Source organism: Nomascus leucogenys, chromosome 15 (genome assembly GCF_006542625.1).
Source record: "Nomascus leucogenys isolate Asia chromosome 15, Asia_NLE_v1, whole genome shotgun sequence".
In the NCBI taxonomy this organism is placed as follows: domain Eukaryota; kingdom Metazoa; phylum Chordata; class Mammalia; order Primates; family Hylobatidae; genus Nomascus; species Nomascus leucogenys.
In genome coordinates, this window is record NC_044395.1 from 4,534,189 (window position 1) to 4,559,166 (window position 24,978).

The following is a 24,978-nucleotide window of genomic DNA, read 5'->3' on the forward strand; positions in this document are numbered from 1 at the left end:
ACTTCCAACCTCACCACCGGTAACTTACCACTGTGCTGGCCTCTGCCCCACCTGCCCTCTAACATGACAGTGAGAGTCCCTCTTAGGGTTAACCAAGTGGGTTGTTTTTTGTTTTTTGTTTTCCCGATCTTCAGTTTGGAGTGAAAGTTAGGAAGGCTGTGCAGCAGTGATTAGAGGAGGACATGATTTTAGCATGACCTTTTCCCCCTCTCTCTGTTGTGCTTTACAATGAAAAAGCTCTGGAACCTTCTCCCCACACAGTCGGATCTCCGGAGGGATCTGCAGGGATCCCAGCAGTGTCCCGCTCTGCAGTCGGACTCTGCAGGGATCTGAACAGGGTCGCTGAGACCCTGCACAAGCCTCTTCGGAGGATGCATCCTGGCCTCTTGGCCGCAGAGGAGGAAGCGGTTGGGGTCTCCCCAGGACTCTTTCTAAAGGGTCAGTCCAGCATGGTAGGGGTTAACGTGGGTCCGCGCGTAAAGGGAAAGGAAAGAAGTTGTAGTTGACACTTCAGCGGGGCGGGTGGCGGACGGGTCTCGCTGCCTGATTGGTTTTGCATTTCATCCCAATTTTTTTCTCCGCTCTCTCCCCCTCTTTTCAGTTTCTCTCTCTGATCCCAGGGGAGGGGAAACGGGAATAGTGAGAGATCAAAAATAAACCTCTTATGTCAAGCCGGGAAGGAAGTATAAATAAGAAGGGCTCGGCAGCCCACTCGGTGCTTCCCGGGGCGGGGAGGAGGCAGGAGGCGGCTGCGCGGGGCTGGCGCGGGCAGGGGCGGAGGACGGGCGCACGCGGGCCGGGGCCAGCTGCTCGCGCTGGGCTCGGGGGCGGCGGCGGCGCGGGAGGAGCGGGCTGCGCCAGCCAGAGGGGCCGCCGGGGGAGCGCTCCCGCCGCCGGGCCCCGCGGGCCGAGTCGGCCTTGCATCTGATTGATTCCGCTTTTCCTGGAGAGAGCGGCCGGGCCGCGCTCGGGCCGCCAGCACCTGCCCGCGCCGGGCGGGCTTCTTCCCTCTCCTGCGCGCAGTCACCGCCGCAGCCCCCATGCTCCCCGCCCCCGCCGCCCCCCGGTGGCCTCCGCTCCTGCTGCTGCTGCTGCTGCTGCTACCGCTGGCCCGCGGCGCCCCGGCCCGGCCCGCAGCTGGGGGGCAGGCCTCGGAGCTGGTGGTGCCCACGCGGTTGCCCGGCAGCGCGGGCGAGCTCGCGCTCCACCTGTCCGCCTTCGGCAAGGGCTTCGTGCTGCGCCTGGCGCCCGACGACAGCTTCCTGGCGCCGGAGTTCAAGATCGAGCGCCTCGGGGGCTCGGGCCGGGCGAGCGGGGGCGAGCGGGGGCTGCGCGGCTGCTTCTTCTCCGGCACCGTGAATGGGGAGCCCGAGTCGCTGGCGGCGGTTAGCCTGTGCCGCGGGCTGAGCGGCTCCTTCCTGCTGGACGGCGAGGAGTTCACCATCCAGCCGCAGGGCGCCGGGGGCTCCCTGGGTGAGCCGCACCGCCTGCAGCGCTGGGGTCCCGCCGGAGCCCGCCCCCTCCCGCGAGGACCCGAGTGGGAGGTGGAGACGGGAGAGGGTCAGAGGCAGGAGAGAGGAGACAACGAGGAGGACAGCGAGGAGGAGAGCCAAGAAGAGGAGGCAGAAGGCGCTAGCGAGCTCCCACCGCCGCTGGGGGCCACGAGCAGGACCAAGCGGTTTGTGTCTGAGGCGCGCTTCGTGGAGACGCTGCTGGTGGCCGATGCGTCCATGGCTGCCTTCTATGGGGCCGACCTGCAGGTAGGACTGAGAGCCTCCTCCAGCCGCCGTGCCCGGAGGCCCCCCAGACGCCTCCCAGCGTCTCTAAAATCTCCCCTTCCAATCCCTCTGAGTAAAAAAAAAAAAAAAAAAAAAAAAAAAAAAAACCCTCCCCACTCATCTTCTCCAGCCTGACCCCAAACGAGATTCTCTCCTTTCTGAGAAAGAGCAGTAACTCTTTTCTGAACTTCTGCCACCCTGGCTCCCTGCGCCCCCAACCCCCAGGTCCCTTCCAGTTTAGAGTGGGGCTGCCGACGCCCATCCCTCTCATCCGAATCTCCCGCGGCACGTGGCACACTGACCCGAAAGTGAGTATCAACGCATTCCCCGGCACCTGCCTCTCCCAGCAGAGACGAAAATTGAGCGTTTCGGAATAGCTCCCACTCCCACCCCTCAGCCCTCTACCGCCTCCAGATCTGAGAGCCTCCAGGGAAAGGCAGATGGGATGGAAAGAGATGGCTGTCTGATGCCCTTGTGTATGGAGGTCGCCATAAGCAAAAGACATTGTTTGAAAGGAGCTGAACCTGGAGAGGGGCTGCCCAACTTCTGTGCAGCCAGCTGGTTGTGATCAATGGGGCATGGACTACCTTGCCAACCTGGCACTCAGCCCCGGCAGAACTTGGCAGTGCCAGCAGCCAGCACAAGAGGGAGGGGCAGAGAACTTCTGCCTGGGGGCTCAGCCCGGGAACTGAAGCTTTGGTGGAAACGCGAGGGGCGCAGGGGCTGGGACGGGCTGTTTGGGTGAATGTCTCTAGTAAAGCCAGACCCACAGTTGGTCCACCCAGCTGCCCTTAGCCCAGACACAGGTCTTACCTAAACAGGGGAGAAAAGCGGAGTCCAGGGGCTGGCTGCCTAACCAGACCGTTTCTAACTAGATGCAAAGATGCTGCTGACTCAGCAGGAGGTGTCTGTGTCGCCCTAAACCCCAATTTCTCCCCTAAAGACCAGGTGAAGGCTTTTCCAGGAGGAAAAGAGGGTAAGGGTTCCAGGAGAGGGGTACTCTTTGCCCCTAGGGAGCACAGAACAAGAGATGTGCCAGGGAAGGAAGAACTGACCTGCCTAGACGTCATAGTTCCCTGAAACAGGGATCCTGGCAATGCGGCAGCTGAGCTGACACTTTGTGGTGATGGCAGCCTTGGCCGGGACCCAATACTAGGCTCAGCCTGTGCCCTACTGCTGGGGGCCCCAAGGGCATAGGCTTTGCCTGTGCAGAGTAGTCCAGACAAGGAGGCGATCAGCCTTCTGTTTCTCACCCCATCTTTCCCACCCTCTATCACTGGGAAAGGCAGGGTAGGAAAGACCCAGGGAGAAACAGATGCATAGGATGGGAAGTGCTGTGGGTGAGAGTCCACGTGGCTGCTCCTCTGGCTACTACAGGTGCTGACTACACCCCAGGGAGGCACCCCTGCAAGCCCTTGTGGTATTTGCTTCCTCAGAAGCAGGGCAGAGCAGCTTTGGGTCACGCTGATTTAATACCTGTTTCCCTGCCTGCCCTGAGAGCAGGGAGCCGTGAGGGCACCAGCCCTCTCCTCTGACTCCTTTCTTTAAGCAAGTACTAGAGAGTGGCAGGAGAGGGGTGAGAAGAGGACTTCTCCCATCTCTTTAGGGTGGCTCCTAGGGGGCTCCACCAGAAAGAAGCTAAGATGGCCGGGCACGGTGGCTCACGCCTGTAATCCCAGCACTTTAGGAGGCCGAGGGGGGCGGATCATGAGGTCAGGAGATCCAGACCATCCTGGCTAACACGGTGAAACCCCGTCTCTACTAAAAATACAAAAAAAAATAGCCAGGCGTGGTGGTGGGCGCCTGTAGTCCCAGCTACTTGGGAGGCTGAGGCAGGAGAATGGCGTCAACCCAGGAGGCAGAGCTTGCAGTGAGCTGAGACCGCACCACTGCACTCCAGCCTGGGTGACAGAGCAAGATTCCGTCTAAAAAAAAGAAAGAAGCTAAGATGCACCCATTGCAAACCCAGAGCGGGGGTGCTGTGCCCCCTACCCCCACACGTGGAACAGATTCTGACATCTGCCTGAGAACCAAAACATAGGAAAGCCAACGAGAACTCTGTGCCAGCAGAGAAAGTCCGTTTTTCAGCCTTTAGGGCCAGGCTGTCTGTCTCTCAGCTGATCACCTGGACGCTGGAGATAACTGAGTATTTGCCTCAGGGACATACCCGCATCTCCAGACATCTAGCTATCTAGAGGCAGACATGCTCTGAGGCCCGACCCCAGGATGCCCGGGCTGCTGAAGCAGGAGACTCTGCTGGGGTTTGCACCTGATTTTGTTCCCTTCAGCTTGAAGTCCGGGTTTGCTGCCCCAGACAATTCGGCTTTCTCTGTGTCGGAGCCACCTGGTCATTGCCATCCTCATGAGACTCCTGACTGGGTGATCTGGCTCCTACCTGCCCTGCTCCCCATCCCCCACAAACACGCATTTCTGGACCTTTCCCAGCTGCACATTGGTACCTGCACACCCAGCCAGCCCATCTGGACCAGAAGAGCGCAGCAAAACAGGCATCGGGCACCTCTGAAGGCCGACTTCCCCTCCCTAGGGGGTTGAATTCTGCGTCTCACCTGGAAGGAAAGTCTTCCCTCAGGGAGACCGGCCCCACCACCTCCACCCTGGGTCTCATGTCCCATCCCACCTGCGCTCCTGCTGCCACCGTGGTGGGTGGGGGAGGGGCTGAGGTACAGCTGTGTCCAGGACCATCCTCGGGCCCCTCCGCTACAATGAGCTGACCAGCCTCGGAGATGCTGCAGGACAGGCGTGACTGTCTCAGCTCAGTCCCCTGCGCTTCCGAAAACAGGTCCATGAGCCCAGCTGAGAGAATGAAAATCAAGTCCCCGCGCCTCAAGACCTTGGCTGCTCACACCCACCTCCTGCAAATGGAATCCAGTCCTTTATGTGGAGACCTCATTCACACAGAGGGAAGGCACTCTGGGGTGATTACTCTCGGTAATCAGGTGTGTGTGGGGATGAGCAGAGCCTTTACCTCTCTAGGGCTTAGAGTTCCTCATCTGTGAAGCGAGACACCTGGACTAGGTGATCAATCCCGGTCTACGCACCTGTGTGGTTTCTTCATGATGAGCCGGTCTTCTGGAGGGTTTAGCCACTCTCTGAGCATGTTCAATTCACAGCGTGGTTGTACACACATCGCCTCCATGAAAATGCCAGTGAGGGGGGCAGAGGGAGACTGCACAGCTCACAGAGGACATGTGGCTTCCTCAGGATCAGACAGCACTGAACAGGAGCAGTAAGTGGCAGGGCTGGGCCTGCAGCCCAAGTCTCCCAACGCTGAATCCTGTGCAGTTATCCCACCAGGCGGCCTCTTTCTCAGGACTAGGGTCTGTGGCTCTGTCGACCCTCTGATACTTGCTTATGTTGCGGGAGTGGGTCCTTAAATCCAGCAGTTCAAAGCCGTCCAGGCCCCCTGTGAGGCCCTATCCCGCAAAGAAACCCCCGTGGAGGCTGAGGAAAGAATGCACGACTGCCAAGGCTGGCCTCACTTTGTTAAGCGACAATGAAGTTTTCCAGAAGTCTGTCAATTAAGTTCATTTAATCCCCTGACAAAAGGGGGCCCTGTCTCCCACCTTCTTATCTGGTTTCGGAGTTAAGGAGCTCAGGCAGAGGGGCCTTTCTGAAAGGAGGGCCACCTGGGAAGACTCCATTAGCTCCGTCTACATCCAGCTGCTCCTCACTGTCTCCTGTGTGAACCCGGGGCAAGACGGAGTGAGGGGCAGCATGGCAGTGCCCACTCTCGCCAGCCTGGGATGCCTGTCTCGCCAGTGCTTCTGCAGTGGGCAGAGTTTTTGAGTACTCTTCTTAGCAGAGAGGGTCCGAAAAGTGGCACTCATCTTCCCAAAGGCCAGCAGAACACTCGCAGGGGGTCAGATTCTGGGGACTGACTTCAGGGACGGCTGTCACAGCCATCTCCATGCCCCCTTACCTGCATGCTCTGGGGGGAATGTCTTCCACAAGACACTAGATACTGAAGTGGGCATGCAGCCTAGGTTGTCCAGCAGCGTCCCAGTTTCTGCCTGTTCTGGCATAATTATTAATACTACTGTCTTTCCCTCTCAAGGGTGCCCTGGTTTGGATGACAACAGAAACAGATTCATGTCCCCCCGCCCTGCTCTGTGGCTACCAGGGAGAAAGACAAGAGTTATATGTGCGTGATGTCCTTCCCATTGGCAAAAGAATGCATCTTTTCCATCCCTTATGTCTGCTGCAGTCAGAATGATCAAAGATACGGAGTATTTCCCAAAGAAAATGTCTCAGTGTCCAAAGATCGCCCCTTCCCCATCCCCCAGGAGGTGGGGTGTGCACAGGCAATGACAGGTGGACTTGCTGCTTGCAAGCCTTGTGCTTTGGCTAGGCTGCAGTTTTCCTTACAGCAGCAAAGATGGGTGGCAGTTAGTGCAGAGACTAAGAACGTAGACTTTGGAATGAAATAGAAATAGTGTAGTGTCCTTGAGCAAGTCACCTATTTCTCTGTGCCTCGATTATTTCAGGTAGGAGCAGTTAGACCAACGTCCTAGCCTTGTCTTGAGGATGTAACAAAATATGGAATGCACCTGACCTGGTGCCTGGTTCAGACGACATACTCAGCAAGGTGTGGCTATTACTACAGTTGCCTTCGGTGATGGAAAGCATTTGTTAGAGTGAGGAGGATGGGCTGGCCCATGCCATCAGAGTGCCGGCCACCGCTGTTTCAGCTTTGCTATTCCACATGGCAGAGGAACCTTCTCTTTCAGCTTGCCCATGCTCAGTGGTGAAGGCTGACTTTAGTTCAGCGTAAGTGTATGCTTTGAAGAGGCGACATTGCCCTTTGCTGTTTGGAGAACAAGAGGAGATGAAGCATATGATGCAGGTTGCTCTCTTTTCTCCTCTCACTTCTTTCCTCTCGCTTTGCTTCTCCATCTCCACACCCCCAGCTCAGTCTCAGGCCCTACAGATGTCAGATAGGAATGCAAGAGCTTCCCGGGGCCACTTTTCCTCCCCTGGCCTCCCACCGGGCGCGCCTCGAGGGAAAGCAGTGGAGCCTCAGGTGAAGCGCAAACCGGCTGGGTGTAATGATGATCTCGGGGCGGGAGGAGGCCGGCCTGTCCCTATCACCCACCGCAGCTGGCTTCGGCTACCACGGGAGCTCTGAGGAAGGAATCTCCTTGTTCGTATCTCAAAGAACCAAAAGGGGCTCTGGCCCACCCAACTGGCCAGGGTGTTGTTATTTTTTTTTTAATTCATTATTTTTTTTAATAGAGACAGGATCTCACTATGTTTCCCAGGCTGGTCTCAAGTGATTCTCCCACCTTGGCCTTCCAAAGTGCTGGGGTTACAGACATGAGCCACCCTGACTGGCCTGATGTTCATCTCTACTCCAGGTCCTGGGGTCACTCATGCAGGAGCAGACTCCCTAAAAAGTGGTGCCTCTCCCTAACAAAAGTGAAGAGTATGGGATCCCCAAGTCATTCAAGAGCAGGTTGTTTGACCGCCCCGGCTGGGCTGACCGTGGGCTCCCACCTACCTGCCGTGGTTTGGGGGTGGCTGCTGTGCTGATGCCTCTGCTCCTCAGGGGGGCCAGGACCCCGTTCACATTCTTCACATGCAGCCTGCACCGATGTGGGGAGCAGGGAGGTGTAAATCGGTGCCAGGTGGTGGAGCAAGCCATCTGACTTCCTCCTTGAGCAGCCGCAGCAGGCCTGATCCCCATGGGACTCTCAGTCAAGCCTGTCCTCTGGGCCCAGGGGATTGGGGGAGAATCAGAGGCTCACAGCCGCGAGGTCACCCACCTCACCCAGGCTCAGTGGTCCTTCTCCCTAGGGAACTGTGAGACGCACCGCATATATAAGGCATTCCTGTGGTCATTTCTCAGAAGAGCGGACTGGGAGGGGAAAACCAAAAACTCAGTAGAACAAGAGATAAGGAGAGATCAGTGGGATCGGGATCTGGGATTTTGAAGGGAACACTAGACCACAGAACCCTCCTAGCCTTCTTGAAAATGAAAAGTATCTTCTGAGACAGCGGCCAGAAGGACCTTCAGATGTCCTCGAGTCCAGCCCACCCCTTGAAGCTAAATGGCTGTGAAGCCGGCCCTGCCTGACAGCTGTGCACTGTCCGGAGAAGACAATGATATGAGCATCCCAAGCTGCAGAGAAGGAAGCTCCCCGGGAACCTTAGGGCCAGCAAGCTCCTTATGCTGTCTTGCCCTGATCTTCAAGCAGCAGTTTATCCTGCATGAGGATCAGGGGTTAACACTCACCTTCCTCCGGTCTTCACTGAGGACGTGAGCACTGCCTCATCTCTCTCTCAGCCTCCCTCCGATCTGCTCAACGTGGGCACACAGACTTGCCCCAACCTCCTGTCTTTAGCTCCTGGTGCTGAGCTGTCTCGGCCCCGAAGCTTAGCAGCTGGTGTTCCTTAGCTTTACACCTTCCTTGTACGACCTCATCTTCCCCATTTTGAGATTGTGAAACTGGGACTCGACGGGAAGAAATCTTGTGATGACGGTTGCAGTTTGCCTCAGAAGAAATTCCAGGGGTTGGTCCCTGGCCCATCAGACCCTGGTCCTTCTTAGAGAGATCAGGATACTGTTGGCCTCTTGGAAGCAGCAAAGACCCGGCCAGGAGTTCGTCTGGGCAAGCCACCATTCCTCAGCGCTCACCCCCCGTTGCATAATGATGGGATTGCTTTTTTTCCCTCCAGAATCCAACTCCAGGAGCAAGTGCCAAGTTTCAGCCTTGTTGATAAGATGTTTACATCAGCCTAAACATTGCTGGAGTGCTTGACACGCCAAGTAACCTGCCAACCCCTGCTTGTAGGGCTAACAAAATACCTGGCTCATTGCCTGCGAGGTGAACAGACAGATCCCATTCACAAATAATGGGATTCATCTGGAACGCCCACACATGGCCTCACCCGATGCAATGTCCCTCTCTACCCTTTCCTTCCTCCTCCTTCCACTCCCACCTTCCAGACCACAGGAGAAGAGGAAGAGGGGCTCCCGAGAGGTGGTAATCTAGGGATTGGAGAGGCAGGGCAAGCAGGTGCTGCCCAGCTGACCACACTCCAGGCTCAAGGAACACCCACCTCTGCCTCTGTGTCTCCCCTTCCACAAAATGCTCAAAGAGGGCCACTTCAAGGGGTCGCCGAGGCAGGAGAGTGAGTTCCCATCGGGCCTCCTCTCCAAGCCTTGGAATCCAGTGGGGGAGCAGTTAGCAGCCCAGGCACAAGACAGAGGCCAAGCAGTGATGTCTGCTCTGTTGGCCAGCCCGGGTGGAAGGCAGAGCTGTGAGATCCTAAGCACATGGGTCCTCTTAGGCCCATGGGATCCTCTCAAGCCCCAGTCAGGAGGGAATGAACCCTTTGGGGCTGTCCGGGCAGACACCAAGAAGCCACGCCCTGGGAAACCTAATGAGAGCACGGTGGACCTCAGAGACGGGCACACCTGGGCTGGCCTCCTGCTTTCAATAGCTGCGTGACCTTCGACAAGTTAATTTGCATGACCTTCCTCATTCATGAAATGGAATTACAGAGTTATTGTGAGAATTCAATGAGGTAATGTGGCAGAGTAGCTGTTGTTAGGAGTGATTATTACAGCAAAGTTTTCAGTGTTAACAATCCCCACCCCAAAGGGTAGAGTCACCCCAACAGACAACAGGAAAATGTTCAGCTGGATTCTAAGAGGGAATTCTACTAACCTTGAGTGCTCAGAACTTGGCTTCTGGGCTGAGGCCGGGGACGGGTGGGGGTGGTTGGCAGGGAGACAGTGTCAGGATTAAGGCAGAAGAAGCCATGCCGTCCAGTAGAACTTTCTATCTGCACATTCCAGTACAGTAGCCACAAGCCATATATAAGTATTGATGCACTTGAAATGTGGCCTGTGCCACACTATAAGTTTAAGGTTTTGGATTTTAATGAATTTGGATTTAGGCCATCCCCTGAAGCTGTTCTGGATGTTAGACATACAAGTTCAGAGCAAGGCAGGTCTGGGTTCAAAGACTGCTGTTCATGCATCAGCTTTGTGAGCTTGTGCAGGTTCTTGAGCCTGTTTTCTCACATGCAAAATGAAGGGAGTAACACGGAGGCCTCGGGGGCGTTGTGAGGCTTTGGTAAGAATCTGATGCTCAGCCCCATAACAAGAGGTGATGGCAGCGGACGGGCCAGGCCAAGGGCCCTGAGACTTAACCCTTCACTCTGCCTCTTGTCTCCTCCTTCCTGACAGAACCACATCCTGACGTTAATGTCTGTGGCAGCCCGAATCTACAAGCACCCCAGCATCAAGAATTCCATCAACCTGATGGTGGTAAAAGTGCTGATCGTAGAAGATGAAAAATGGGGCCCAGAGGTGTCCGACAACGGGGGGCTTACACTGCGTAACTTCTGCAACTGGCAGCGGCGTTTCAACCAGCCCAGCGACCGCCACCCGGAGCACTACGACACGGCCATCCTGCTCACCAGACAGGTCCGTGCCTGGCTCCGGAAGCCCTGGGGAGGAAGGGGGACGGGATGGGCAGATCAAAGGGAGGACCACGAGGCCTGCCCAAACATGGGAAACGTCTCCCTGCTGGCCCCAGCTGGACACCAGAGCCTCATGCCCAGAATGATGAGGAGGAGGTCATGAGGACAAGTGTGAGGTATTTGCAAGGGAAAGAGAAGAATCTTGTAAGGGCTCTCTTCCAAAAGTTTGTGACCAGCTGTCTCCTGAGGTCACACATAACAAGAAGAAATGGGCTCGAGCTGCCCAGTGAGAGATCTGGGCTTGGAATGAAGAGAGTAGTTCTAGCTGCAGTGGTTATAAAACACAGGGGCAGGTAGCCAGGGGGTCCCCTCAAGATTTGCCCACAGCAGGAGGGCTGCCCACCTGCACGGCATGACTTAGACAGCTTTCTGCTGAAAGCAAGAGAGTGATGATGTGTGCCAGGCCCTGTCTGCTCCTTCAGTCTCACAGGCCCTGTCTGCTCCTTCAGTCTCATGCGGGCCCCACCGGGCAGGTCCTGGTGTTAGCCCCATTTTGTAACAGAGACAACTGAGGCACAGAGTTGCCACACGGCTCTCTCGCCACATCGCGGCAGCGCCCATAGTCCAGCCAAGACAATGCTGCTGTAAAGTCATGTTCTGAATGACTGTGCTGCCCTGTCCCCCACAAAAAGCCTTTGAAGTCCCAGCCAGCCCTAGGATGCAGCCAGCTTGTAACATAGAACAGGCTCCCTTATGTGAGTGGCTGATGTGAAGACAGACGGAGATTTCCCGATCTTGTCACTCAGAAATCCATCTTTGTATTTTATATTCTTTTTGGTTTTTAATTTTGTTTGGTTTGGTTTGAGACAAGATCTTGCTCTGTCACCCAGGCTAGAGTGCAATGGCACAATCGCAGCTCACTGCAGCCTCTGCCTGCTAGGTCCAAACGATCCACCCACCTCAGCCTCCTGAGTAGCTGGGACCACAAGCACAAGCCACCTTGCCCAGCTAATTTTTTTTTTTTTTTTTTTTTTTACTTTTTGTAGGGACAGGGTTTCACTGTATTGCCCAGCCTGGTCTCCAGCTCCTGGACTCCAGCAGTCTACCTGCCTCGGCCTCTCAAAATGCTGAGATTACAGACTGTTTTTATTTTTTAACAAAAGGAAATTTCACAGGTTACTCTCCAGTTTAGAAAGATGGGGGACGGGTGAACTGGCTTGACCGTAAACACAAAAAGAACCAATAAAGCGAGGCCACTAGGTGGGATATCCAGACACGTTGAACCTGCGGTTGCGTCCTCCTCCTTAGAAAAGGTCGGCCGGGCACATGGCAAGCGCCTGTAGTCCCAGCTACTTGGGAGGCTGAGGTGAGAGTATCGCTTGTGCCCAGGAGTTTGGGGCTAAGTGAGCTACAATTACTCCTGTGAATAGCCACTGCATTCCAGCCTGGGCAACACAGCCAGACCTCGTCTTTAAAATTTAATTTAGGCCGGGCGCGGTGGCTCACGCCTGTAATCCCAGCACTTTGGGAGGCGGAGGGAGCTGGATTGTCTGAGATCAGGAGTTCGAGACCAGCCTGCATAACATGGGGAAACCCTGTCTCTACTAAAAATACAAAAATTAGCCAGGTGTGGTGGTGCACGCCTATAGTCCTAACTACTTGGGAGGCTGAGGTAGGAAAATTGCCCCAACCCCGGAAGTAGAGGATGCAGTGAGCCGAGATCATGCCACTGCACTCCAGCCTGGATGAGAGAGCAAGACTGCATCTCAAAAAAAAAATTTAATTTAATTTAATTTAAAAGCTCAATAAATGCAGGTGATGCACAGGCCAGCAAGCATGTTATGGGACGCTCAATGGTCCACTCCCACGTGCACGCTGGCCACCCCCGGCCCCGCAGGCCTGCAGCGCACCCCACACGCACACTGATGCACTCTCTTGCTCTCTCCCCGCCAAGCAGAACTTCTGTGGGCAGGAGGGGCTGTGTGACACCCTGGGTGTGGCAGACATCGGGACCATTTGTGACCCCAACAAAAGCTGCTCCGTGATCGAGGATGAGGGGCTCCAGGCGGCCCACACCCTGGCCCATGAACTAGGTAAGATTTGCTGCACCGAAGCCCACATCAGAGGGAACTGCTCTTCCAGATCCAAGGTTGCGCAGATCCGAAGGAATATGCCGCCCTCGCTTAGGAATAGCTCCCCTAATTTTGACAGGGTGACTGTATATAAACAGATGCTGCGCTTGACAGTGCTGAACACAACTCCACTCCCACCCCGAGCACATGGCCAAAATACAAAAGCAGCATCCCACGCGATTATCACAGGTCACGGGGCGAATGCCAGGACACCAGACACGTGCTGGGGTGGAGGCGTGGAGCTGTGCACAAGCTAAGCCGTGGGATCTGGGGGAAGAACAATGGTCCAGGGACTGTCATGTAAGAGAGCAAATAATAGAGCTAGATCCAAATTTAGGACGGGCTGAGGCGGAAAATAAAGGGGTATCCGTGTTTCTCAGTCATCTGAGACCGCGTCCTGGAAGAGCAAAGCGCAGGGGAAAGCTCTACGCAGAAATCTTCGGAGAGTGAGGGGGTGGCTGCTCCCCTGAGGAGCTCCATCTCTGTCCCTAGCTGGGCCGGGTGGGGCGCCCTCAGGCAGGACAGGGCAGAGTGGACCAGGCCTCTCTCCCCAGGGCACGTCCTCAGCATGCCCCACGACGACTCCAAACCCTGCAGCCGGCTCTTCGGGCCCATGGGCAAGCACCACATGATGGCGCCGCTGTTCGTCCACCTGAACCAGACACTGCCCTGGTCCCCCTGCAGCGCCATGTACCTCACGGAGCTCCTGGACGGCGGGCACGGTAGGCACTAGGGGCCCTGCCCTACTTGTCCCCGTGGGCCTCCTTCCACTGATGCTGGCGCAAGGACCCCTCCAACTGTGCCTCCTCACAGGGCCCTTAGAGCTGAGTCCCCGGCCAGCCTCCCACGCTGGGGCATTCACACCACCCCCAAAGTCTGCTCTTCCTGGCCCCATCTTCCAGCAGCCGAGTTCTGGGCTAATTTAGATTAGTCACAAAGCAGGGGGAAGTCATCCAAGAAGGTTGTCTAAAGGTGGAGAGTTTGAGCAGCTCTTGAAGGAATAGAAGCACATAGCACAGAGGAGAGACGAACCTACAACAGTCAGGCGTGACGGAGGCAGTGACTGCATCCTGTGAGAGCAAGAGGGCCGGGAGCTGGTTCAAAGGACTGGAGCCAGGTGTGGGACGCGCATCTGTGGTCCCAGGTACTCGGGAGGCTGAGGCAGGAGGATCGTTTGAGCCCAGGAGGTCAAGGCTACCAGTAAGCCATGATCACGCCACTGACTCCAGTCTAGGTGACAGAAAGAGACGCCATCTCTTTAAAAAAAAAAAAAAAAAAGGCCCGGTGCAGTGGCTTACGCCTGTAATCCCAGCACTTTGGGAGGCCGAGGCAGGTGGATCACAAGTTCAGGAGTTTGAGACCAGCCCGCCCAACATGGTGAAACCCCATCTCTACTAAAAATACAAAAAATTAGCCGGGTGTGGTAGCACACGCCTATAGTCCCAGCTACTCAGGAGGCTGAGGCAGAAGAATCACTTGAACCCGGGAGGTGGAGGTTGCAGTGAGCTGAGATCGAGCCACTGCACTCCAGCCTGGGCAACAGAGCTAGACTTCGTCTCAAAAAAAAAAAATTGCTTCTCAGAAGAGGGGATTAAAGAAAAAACAATTTTAAGTGGTTGGAATTCTTGGTAAAGTAATGAAATATTCTAGATCCTTCTCACTGAGGGAGGCAGGGACATGTATGATGCAAAGATAAGATTATCCAGACAGCATTAGTTTTCATTTGCGTGCTGTGGCTTTCAGGAGCACGGTTAGGTTGTGATGTGGATGAATATTGTGTTAGTTGGCATTCACTGGGTACACACTGAATGTCGGGGGCAATGCTTCCTAGATGTTCAGGACAGCAAAGGAAAGTTGGTCCTGAAAAGCGTTTGCAACTGATAGTCAAAAATTAGGCATGCTCTCACTAGATCATCGAGTGGTGACAGCTTTTAGGTGGAGGTCAAGAAGTCGTGACACCTAGACCTTCAGTGTCATCCATCGCAGGCCATGAAGCCCTGAGAGGGTGGCAGCCCTGCATGCGTTCTTACACCCCTGCTTCCTCTTTTCCCAGGAGACTGTCTCCTGGACGCCCCTGCCGCGGCCCTGCCCCTCCCCACAGGCCTCCCGGGCCGCATGGCCCTGTACCAGCTGGACCAGCAGTGCAGGCAGATCTTTGGGCCGGATTTCCGCCACTGCCCCAACACCTCTGCTCAGGACGTCTGCGCCCAGCTTTGGTGCCACACGGATGGGGCCGAGCCCCTGTGCCACACGAAGAATGGCAGCCTGCCCTGGGCTGATGGCACGCCATGCGGGCCTGGGCACCTCTGCTCAGAAGGCAGCTGTCTACCTGAGGAGGAAGTGGAGAGGCCCAAGGTGAGGGACAGCCCCTGAGGATAGCGGGGAGGAGAAAGGAGAGACAAAAGGAAACGGGGAGGACTGAGGGCTGTTCTCAGGGAGGAAACCACACTTGAGAGTCATGAACCGAGAGACAGCCAGGCAGAGCAGCTCACACTGGAATCCCAGCACTTTGGGAAACTGAGGCAGAAGGATCACTTGAACCGAGACCAGCCTGGGCAACATAGTGAGATCCTGTCTGTACAAAACAAAAAATAAGTCGGGCATGGTGGCTCACACTTGTAGTCCCAGCTACTCAGAAGGCTGAGGCAGGGAGATCACTTGATCTCAGGAGTTTGAGGCTGCCGTGAACCATGATCATGCCACTGCGCTCTAGCCTGGGCAACAGAGGGAGACCCTGTCTCCAAAAAAAAAAAAAAAAAAGAAAAGAAACTTCGAAGGCCGGGCGCGGTGGCTCACGCCTGTAATCCCAGCACTTGGGGAGGCTGAGGTGGGTGGATCACAAGGTCAGGAGATCGAGACCATCCTGGCTAAAACGGTGAAACCCCGTCTCTACTAAAAATACAAAAAATTAGCCAGGCGTGATGGCAGGCGCCTGTGGTCCCAGCTACTGGGGAGGCTGAGGCAGGAGAATGGCGTGAATCCGGGAGGCGGAAGTTGCAGTGAGCCGAGATCGCGCCACTGCACTCCAGCCTGGGTGACAGAGCCAGACTCCGTCTCAAAAAAAATAAATAAAATAAAATAACTTCAGGCCAGGCTGCAACATAAGACTTCTAGGTAAAATCACTCATCTTTTAACAAACAAACCTAAGCATATTTATCCACACAGTGAGGAGCCCGTGAAGGCTATCCCCTCAGTCAGTGGGTTGACACTGCCATGGCTCCAGACATTAGGGAGCTGCTTTGGGGCTGACTCAGGGCTGGTGCAGATGCAGATTGGTGAGAGGTGTGGAGACAGGAAGGTGGGCACACAACAGACTGGAGCCACTGTCAATTCCATCATGAACACAGAGAGACGCGTGGAATAAATTCCATCAAGAATTGAGTGAAAAGTATTCATAGCCTGCCCGTGCCTTAACTGAATGCATAATTACAGGTTGGGAGAATGACAGCAGTTGTGGGAATTCCATACTCAAAGAGGAGGAGGGGAGACAGATTCAGAGCTGCCTCTGGCCAGGCAGAAAAAAACTTGGCCCAGGAGAGAGTACACTCACAAGAAAAACCAAGGCAGTGCCAGTGAGGGTTTTTAAATGATTCACTTCTTTGCCCTGCTCTTAATACATCCAAACTGTGAGGCTGATCACATTTCTCTTACTGTGAGTCATGGAGCCATCACTATGAAACAGCATCCACTGAGTTTCACAGCCCAGTCCCCGCCAGCGCTGAATCGCCAGGGTGGCCCGAGCACTCCTCAGTACATGTCTTTTGCACTGAGCCTTGGGAGCCTGCCTGCACCAGGTAAGCTCCATACTCTTGTCCTAAGCCTGAGCTGGTGCAGGATTCACGGACTGATCCTCAGCCACCTCCCATTCACCCTGTTCATTCTCCTCACATGTTATTGAGGGGAGTGGAGAGGGATCTGCCACCAATCCCCAGAGCACAGCCGAGCTAAGTGCAGGGAGAGGTTGACATGAAATGATCATGGAATGATGTGTGGCCTCTATTTTTAAGAAGTCAGATCAGAAAATACATATTTATAGAATCAGGCCGGGTGCTGTAATCCCAGCACTTTGGGAGGCCAAGGTGGGTGGATCACCTGAGGTCAGGAGTTTGAGACCAGCCTCACCAACATGGTGAAACCCTGTCTCTACTAAAAATACAACAATTAGCCAGGTGTGGTGGCGGGTGCTGTAATCCCAGCTACTCCAGAGGCCAAGACAGGAGAATCACTTGAACCCAGGAGGCAGCAGTTGCAGTGAGCCAAGATCACACCACTGCACTCTGGCCTGGGCAACAGAGCAAGACTTTCAAGAAAGAAAGAAAGTGAGAAAGAAAGAGAGAGAGAAAGAAAGTGAGAAAGAGAGAAAGAATATATATGTAGAATCATATCTTTTGTAAAATAAAAGCATTGCATTTTTATGATGATATATTCCGAGCAAACGTATGAAAAATTTGGTGAAAATCATGTTAATGGTTTTATCTGGGTAGTGGTGTTTTAAAGAAGTGTTAATTTCTTTTTTACACTTTTCTGCATTTTTTTATTTGTTGTATGAGCAACCATTACTTTTATAATTTTAAAAAAATTATTTTCATTTTGAATACTCTATGAACCTTTGGGCATACAGCATTCCAAAGGGCAAAGCTTTGTTCTCATAGGTCAGTTGTAAAATGGGAAGCAGGGCCAGGCATGGTGGCTCACACTTGCAAACCCAGTACTTTGGGAGGCCGAGGCAGGTTGATCACTTGAGGTCAGGAGTTTAAGACCAGCATGGCCAACATGGTGAAACTCCGTCTCTACTAAAAATACAAAAATTAGCCAGGCATGGAGGTGTGCGCCTGTAATCCCAGCTGTTCGGGAGGCCAAGGCACAAGAATCGCTTGAACCCAGGAGGCGGAGATTGCAGTGAGCCGAGATCACACCTTTGCATTCCAGCCTTGGCAACAGAGCAAAACTCTGTCAAAAAAAGAAAAGAAGAAGCAATTCTGTTTCTTTCCCAGGCATTATCCTATCACTGGAACCAGTGGCTGGTAGACGACGGCAACACCTCCCAGGGATGCTTCCTTTAGACCAGAGTTCCTCTACCTTGGCGCTAGGGACACTTGGGGCTGGATAATTGTTACTGCGGGGCCTGTGCATTGCTGGATGTTGAGCAGCATCCCTGGCCTCTACCTACTAGATGTGGTAACGTACACCCTCCACAGCCGTAGCCACCAGAATATCTCCAGACATTGCCAAATGTCCCTTGGAGGGCAGAATTCGCCCCAACGGAGAACCACTGCATTATATGCAACCTTATTCCCATAGAAGAGTGTCATTCATTCATTCAGCAGATAGGCTACTGAGCACCTTACTAAGCATAAGGCACTGGTTTAGACACTGGGGAGTCAGTAGTGAATGAGTCCAGCCCGGTCTCTGTGCTCACAAAGCCGTGCAGGCCACACAGTCATTAAACAAATGATTGAGGCAGTTTACGGTGCTCCATGCACCAAGATGAGAAGGACTAGATGAGGAAGCCAGGGCTTTGGCCACCCGGTGGCACAGACACTGAAGCCTCCCGGCCTTTGCTCCTCATTCAGTGTGCCATTGTATGTTGCAGCCCGTGGTAGATGGAGGCTGGGCGCCGTGGGGACCCTGGGGAGAATGTTCTCGGACCTGTGGAGGAGGAGTGCAGTTTTCACACCGTGAGTGCAAGGACCCCGAGCCTCAAAATGGAGGAAGATACTGCCTGGGTCGGAGAGCCAAGTACCAGTCATGCCACACGGAGGAATGCCCCCCTGACGGTAATTACCACTCAGGGCTGCCCCTGCCAGAGCAGCTACTGTCATTGCTGTGACACTTCCCCAGAGGATGTGTAAAGTGGGAGTAAAGTGGGTGTCCCGGGATATAGAGTCACTCCCAGAGGGGAGTAAAGTGGGTCTCCTGGGATATAGAGTTTTGCCTGTGATCTCCACCTAAATGGGCTCTGCAAGGTTCCAATCCCAGGGGCAGCTCTCAGGGACCCGGGACAGCTCTCATAGTGTTCAGAGAGCCTGGCAAAGTCAAGGAGAGAAATTACGCTCATCTTCCAAGATGTGGAGAGGAGGACATCGCCCCCAGCCAAACTTACTGGGGAGGAGCCTCTGCAGAGGGGCTGGTGTCTAGGAAACTCGTCGTCCCGGAGGCATGGGAACCCTCATCTGTGTGCAGAATGGAAGCATTTTCCAAAGCAAGTGTCAGAGCCAAACCTCCAAGGTCTTTCTAGCCAAAATTCAGCCCAGGGCCGAGGGAGGATTTCTGAATCTGATTCCTGTGCACATTCCTTCTGAGTAGAGTTGCCCATCTTCCCTTGGGGCCATGGCAACTGTTTGACAGAATCTTCCCAGGAAGCAATACTACCTCTCCCTCCTCTTGGCATATTCCTATCCCCAGTACCTGCTGGAAACCACAAACATTAACTTAGAGGCAGTAAAGAGGCAGCAGCAAACTCGTGAGAGGGAAATCATTACCAGATTTTTCCCACCATCCCATCCAACTGCCCAGTGTGCAGCTCCAGGAAGGATTGGCAGGCAAGAAAAATCAGGCAGAGCCTTCGGAGAGATCCAGCCACGGGAAAAGACACTGGCATTGGGTTGATGTCTCACAGGAGAATCTGTAGGCTTTGCGGTTTCACAAGACAAGAAGGATCCACAATGGTTTGAGGCTCTAGAAACTTTGCCCTGGAATTGTGTGAGAGTTTGCCTGGCATACGAGGAGAGACGTTGCTGGGAAAGGGGGAGGAAGGGAGTAAATATAGGGTGCAAGGTAGGCGTGGACGAAAAGCGATGTCATGATTTCAGATGCACCGAAGTCTGCCATTACTGTCGAATATTTTTTAGTACTCTTTGTGTGTCTAGGACTATAAAAATGTGTGAAAATGTAAAAGGCATGGTCTCTGTCCTTAAGGAGCTTGCGTCCAGTTAGAGACCCAAATCCCTTTAACACAGCCATTACGTTTCAATGGATGAGTCACAGACCCTAGGTTGGTGAGGGGCTCGGAGAAAGGAAAGGCTGGGTGAGCAGAAGCTTTGAAGGGAGTTAGGACTGAGCAGATTCTGGAGGACTGAGATGGGGTGAGGTGTGAGGGGACCTGCCAGGGTGGAGGAAAGGTCTGAGAAGGGCCCTCATTCAGTTAGGTGGAATCAAACAAAGCACACCACTGTGTCAAGGCCAGACCACAGAGGTCCTTGAAGGCTGACACAGTATCTGGGGGTTGTCTGTGCCACCTGTCCCATCAAGTCACCTGGAAGCTCCTGCAGACACAGCCCAGACCCCCTCAGCTGCACTGACACAGAGTCTCAGGCGTGGAGTGGCATCTGCCTTGGCAAAGTCTCCCCAGGCATTCAGATGCACAGTTTGGGCGGGGAACCTTGGCAGGAAGAACAGCTTTAATTTTAGGATTTGGGGGTGGAAAGCAACCCACATCTAACTTCAGATGGGTTGGTCTGGCAGTGGCACGTGGCAGGATGGAGAGGAGGCAGGCACAGGTCCTCATGAAGCCAGCAGGCCTGGGCTTGTGGTGGTGAGAGTGGGATGCCATCGTTTTAAATCACAGATTGTCCTGAATATAGTGTGGGTCTTTGTGACAGTTTGGAAATAGCAGATAGAGATGCTCAAATGTTCGGGAGATAACAGAATACCAGTCTCAGACTTGAGCATGGTAAGATCAGCAAATGAAAGTCAAGACAGTTCGCGGAAGGACCATGGGGAGCTTGGCCGTGCTGCGTTGGAGGTAATCATAGTACATACAAACGGCAGAGACACCCAGCATTACAGAATGTGGGGGTAGGGGCAAGATCAGAGATAGACATGTAGATTTAGGAGTCTTTGGATTCATGCCCGGTGTCACTGAGGAAATCGATACTGCACAATTAGTAGTGTCCTGAGAATATAGCTCCATGTGCCATTCTGTGCCTTCCAAGCTTACTGAATTGTTCCCTGTTGCTCCCTGAGTTTATTCACCTGCCAAGTACAATGAGTCTCTTTCCCTGATGGAAAAGGCATTGATCCTAGAAAGCCCAGCGTGAGGCTGGAGGCTCCTTTCCTTGCCCTTCTGAGTAAGGATCACACATGCATCTAGGAATGTTGTGCCCAGAAGACACTGGCCCTGGGTCCCTGGGTTGAGTTCAAAACCAAAAGAAAGAAGAAAAGTGCTGTAAATTCAGGATTTCTCCACTAGGAAACTCACCCTCCTGGAGGCATCAGAGCCCTCATGTGTGTGCAGAATGGAAGCATTTTCCAAAGCAAGTGTCAGAGCCAAAGCTTCACCTGGTGCTCCTGCTTCCACCTGGGTGTCACCTGCATGCCGTTTCTTCCTCTTTCTAGGGAAAAGCTTCAGGGAGCAGCAGTGTGAGAAGTATAATGCCTACAATTACACTGACTTGGACGGGAATCTCCTGCAGTGGGTCCCCAAGTATGCTGGGGTGTCCCCCCGGGACCGCTGCAAGTTGTTCTGCCGAGCCCGGGGGAGGAGTGAGTTCAAAGTGTTCGAGGCCAAGGTGAGAATCACCCTGGGACTCAAATGATCCAGAGACCGCGAGGAAGGTCGCCTGTCCCCACACCCCCACCCCCCGGCAGGCTGCTTCTGGGCTCAACACGCCCTCTCTCACCTTCCCTTTCCCCGTTGCAGGTGATTGATGGCACCCTGTGTGGGCCAGAGACACTGGCCATCTGTGTCCGTGGCCAGTGTGTCAAGGCCGGCTGTGACCATGTGGTGGACTCGCCTCGGAAGCTGGACAAATGCGGGGTGTGTGGGGGCAAAGGCAACTCCTGCAGGAAGGTCTCTGGGTCCCTCACCCCCACCAGGTGAGTCTCCCCCGGAGCTCCGTACCTTGCTTGGTAGAAGAGCATAATGGGCTTTGCAATCTGATAGGCCCAAATTTGAATTGTGGCTGCTACTTAATAGCTGTGAGGGTTGGGCAAGTTATTTAAACTCTCCGAGCTTCAGTTTCTTTATAAAATGTCAGCAGTATCTCTATCTCACAGTCGTCCTAAGGATTTCCTGAGATGGGATGTGCACTTGGCAGTGTCGAGCTCATAGAAAAGATAGAACACGGGGCAGCCGTGACTTTTGCGAGGGCTGGAGGCCATGTGGATAGGGAGCTGTCGTCTCTGAGTCAGTCGAGCCACACTGAGTAACCTGGACCTCTGCCAGAAAACAGCTGTCCCAGGCCGGTTTTGGGAAGGACGTCTCACCCTAAGCCCGGCAAACCCTGTCCTCTCTGCAGATGGATCTTCAGAGAAGGGGGTTACCAAAAAGGGGCCCTGGCAGCCTCAGGGCTTTCATGAATCTGAGAACTCCAGACACTTTGTTCTCATCCTAATGCCACACATTCATAAAACTCCAAGGATTTTCCAAAGCGCTTTCATTTCCATGGTCTCGTTTGATTTGTGAAATAAGTCCTTGAGGTGAGCAAGGCCAATACTATTCTTCATTTTGCAGAGGAAGAAATTAAGGCACAGAAAGATTAAATGACTTTTCTAAGGTCACACTGATAGTTAATGACAGCCAGAAGAGAACCTAGTTTTCCTAAGTCCTGGATGACTTTTGCCTCCCATTCCATGTACTTCCTGGAGAGTAAGGGCAAGGTCGGGTGTTTTATATGGGCCACACTCTGCCTCTCTGCCTCCAGTACATCAGTGTGTCCTTCTAGGGGTTATGTGAGCATCCACCTGTCCAACCACTTCCCCCACTCATGGTCTCAGAGGTTTTGAGAAGTGTTCACTGTATTGTATTCTACCTAGTGAAGCTCACAAACCCTGCCCCATTCTGCGTGTGTGTGTGTGTGTGTGTATCTGTCTCTACATCTCTCATCTCACCAGTCTGATAGAACAGAATCAGCCTACAGCAGGCAACTTGGGACTGTTTTCATTTTTTTAATTCATTTTTATTATTTTGAGACAGAGTCTCACTCTGTCGCCTAGGCTGGAGTGCAGTGGCATGATCTTGGCTCACTGCAACCTCTGCTTCCCAGGTTCAAGCAATTCTCCTGCCTCAGCTTCCCAAGTAGCTGGGATTACAGGCGTGCACCACCACACCCAGCTAATTTTTGTATTTTTAGTAGAGACAGGGTTTCATCATGTTGGCCAGGCTGGTCTTGAACTCCTGGCCTCAAGTGATCTGCCTGCCTTGGCCTCCCAAAGTGCTGGGATTATGGGTATGAGCCACTGCGCCCTGCCTTGGAACTCTTTTTACATTTAAGCTCAAAAGACATAGAAAAAGAGAAGCAGACACTATTCAGATACTGGGTCCCTTGGCCACTTTCCCTCAGGCTTTAGACAGATGGGCCTGTGGACACTCTCAGAGTCTGAGACTAGGCAGCTAGCCCCAGCTGGACATACGGTAAGAAGAGCAAAAAGCCCGCCTGACCATTCGCCTCTCTTTCTCCCCAGCCTGTGGAACCCAGATTTCCAGAAAAGAACAAACAACTAATCTTTCTTCATCCTACCTAAAGCCCTAAGCCTATAATGGACTGGAAACAGTTTCGCAAAACAGCATCCTATCATTCCAGAAGCACAGTGCTCATGGTGCCTGGGCACTCCCAGAAGGTGGCTTCAAAGAAGCAGGCTTGAACCCCCAACTCCCAACCCCACCCTGATCCCACCCTAGGGCCATATTCATCAAATACTAGGAGCCAACTGACTCAAAGAGGTGGTGTGAAATTTCCCTCCTGTTCACGTTCTGGAAGGGGTGTGTGGAACAGTTTTTGCCATGTGGGTTTGAGCTCTGGGTGTGGAGGTGGCCAAGCAAAGTTGTATACCAGTGCAAGGAACTAGAGGTATTTGAGATCTCATTTGAGAGGTGCCAGGTTTGGCTACACCAGTGCAGCTTTCCAAATCCTTCTGAGTTCTCCTCCTCTCTGTGCTGTTCTCAACACCCACATACCTCAACTCCTCAACCACACTTTTGAAATAGAGTTGCCAGATGAAGCAAAAACCCTTGAAAATCCCAATGTACAAGACATTTCTGTCTGCCTAAACAGCTAATTTATTGAGAACTTTGAGGCAACTTGCTCAATTAGTTGCTCGGTTTTTTTCATGTCTGCCACCTGGGGTGCCCACTTCAGTCTCCAAGGCATCATCATGACCTGGGCTGGGCAGCCACTGGTCTAAGGGTGTCTTTCTGTTTCTATCATAGTTACGGCTACAATGACATTGTCACCATCCCAGCTGGTGCCACTAATATTGACGTAAAGCAGCGGAGCCACCCGGGTGTGCAGAACGATGGGAACTACCTGGCGCTGAAGACGGCTGATGGGCAGTACCTGCTCAACGGCAACCTGGCCATCTCTGCCATAGAGCAGGACATCTTGGTGAAGGGGACCATCCTGAAGTACAGCGGCTCCATCGCCACCCTGGAGCGCCTGCAGAGCTTCCGGCCCTTGCCAGAGCCTCTGACAGTGCAGCTCCTGACAGTCCCTGGCGAGGTCTTCCCCCCAAAAGTCAAATACACCTTCTTTGTTCCTAATGACGTGGACTTCAGCATGCAGAGCAGCAAAGAGAGAGCAACCACCAACATCATCCAGCCGCTGCTCCACGCACAGTGGGTGCTGGGGGACTGGTCTGAGTGCTCCAGCTCCTGCGGGGCCGGCTGGCAGAGGCGAACTGTAGAGTGCAGGGACCCCTCCGGCCAGGCCTCTGCCACCTGCAACAGGGCTCTGAAACCCGAGGATGCCAAGCCCTGTGAAAGCCAGCTGTGCCCCCTGTGATTCAGGGGGGCAGGGGCCAGTCTTGTGCTCCTGGAAGTGGGGTACTGAGGTACAGACGAGGGTCTCCACTGTGGTGACTGGGTCCCTTGGCCATATCAAGGCAGCATGGCCCACCCAGGCCTCCCATTGCCGCAACCTCTCCAGTACTGCACAAATTCCTAAGGGGGAAGAGGAGAGGGGATGGGGCGGCAAACCCTATCATCAACTGTCCAGTGGACTGGACCTTGCTGGGGTTCAAGTAGAGGGCATAGGTTAAAAGGTAAAAGTGCACTTATTGACTCAGACAGGACACTCAGCGTCAGTCTGTTTGCAAAGGACTAGCAAACTTAAATGAAAAAAAAAAAATTCTATCTGGTTTCCCCGATAAATAATCTACCTCAGAGGGGAAAAAATTAGTACAAGAGAGGCATGGGGCAGGGAGTCAATGGTGAATGTCAAAGCAGGCTCCAAAGCTGGACCCCAAGCTGTCTTCAAGAATGACAACGACTGTCTTCAGTGTTAAAATCCATCACCTAAAGGGCCGCAGCGTCGCAGGGTTGTGCAGAGCCACATGTTCTCAGGCTGCCACCTGCAGGGGTGGATCCATTTCAAGTATTTATGCAAATGTGTCTCTGAACTAAAGTGTGATCTTATGCCATTGCAGTGGTCTGGTCTGATTCATTGTTTCTTTGGAAAAGGCAGGGACCTAGAACCCGGGGATGGAGGCTGAAACTGGGTCAGCTCATCTTGAACTCCTGCTGGGCAGCTGGCTCCCTGCCTGCTCTGGGTCCTCACAGGCCTGCAGAATCCAGCTCACTCGGGCAACTTTCATTTGCATGACCTAGACCACTGGTTCCCAAGGTTTCGCTGGGATCATCTAGAGGGCTGTGAAAACAGATTGTGAAGCCGGCACAGGG

The 24,978-nt window shown here is 53.7% G+C and overlaps 1 protein-coding gene across 1 annotated transcript; it reads left to right on the forward strand.

The window, feature by feature from the left end:
* Nucleotides 1–116: 116 nt before the first annotated feature.
* ADAMTS8 (ADAM metallopeptidase with thrombospondin type 1 motif 8) lies at nt 117–24,719 on the forward strand. Its single transcript, XM_030794561.1, has 9 exons — nt 117–1,760; nt 9,994–10,233; nt 12,187–12,322; nt 12,916–13,083; nt 14,415–14,716; nt 17,956–18,139; nt 20,700–20,872; nt 21,004–21,179; nt 23,512–24,719. Exons 1-9 carry the CDS (start codon nt 1,041–1,043, stop codon nt 24,080–24,082), a joined length of 2,670 nt encoding a protein of 889 aa, XP_030650421.1. The 5' UTR covers nt 117–1,040; the 3' UTR covers nt 24,083–24,719.
* Nucleotides 24,720–24,978: the final 259 nt, after the last annotated feature.

Coding starts and splice junctions, on each gene's coding strand:
- ADAMTS8 (XM_030794561.1), top strand. CDS start 1,041: ATGCTCCCCGCCCCCGCCGCCCCCCGGTGGCCTCCGCTCCTGCTGCTG. Junction 12,323..12,915: donor CACCCTGGCCCATGAACTAG/GTAAGATTTGCT, acceptor CTCTCTCCCCAG/GGCACGTCCTCAGCATGCCC. Junction 21,180..23,511: donor GGGTCCCTCACCCCCACCAG/GTGAGTCTCCCC, acceptor TTTCTATCATAG/TTACGGCTACAATGACATTG.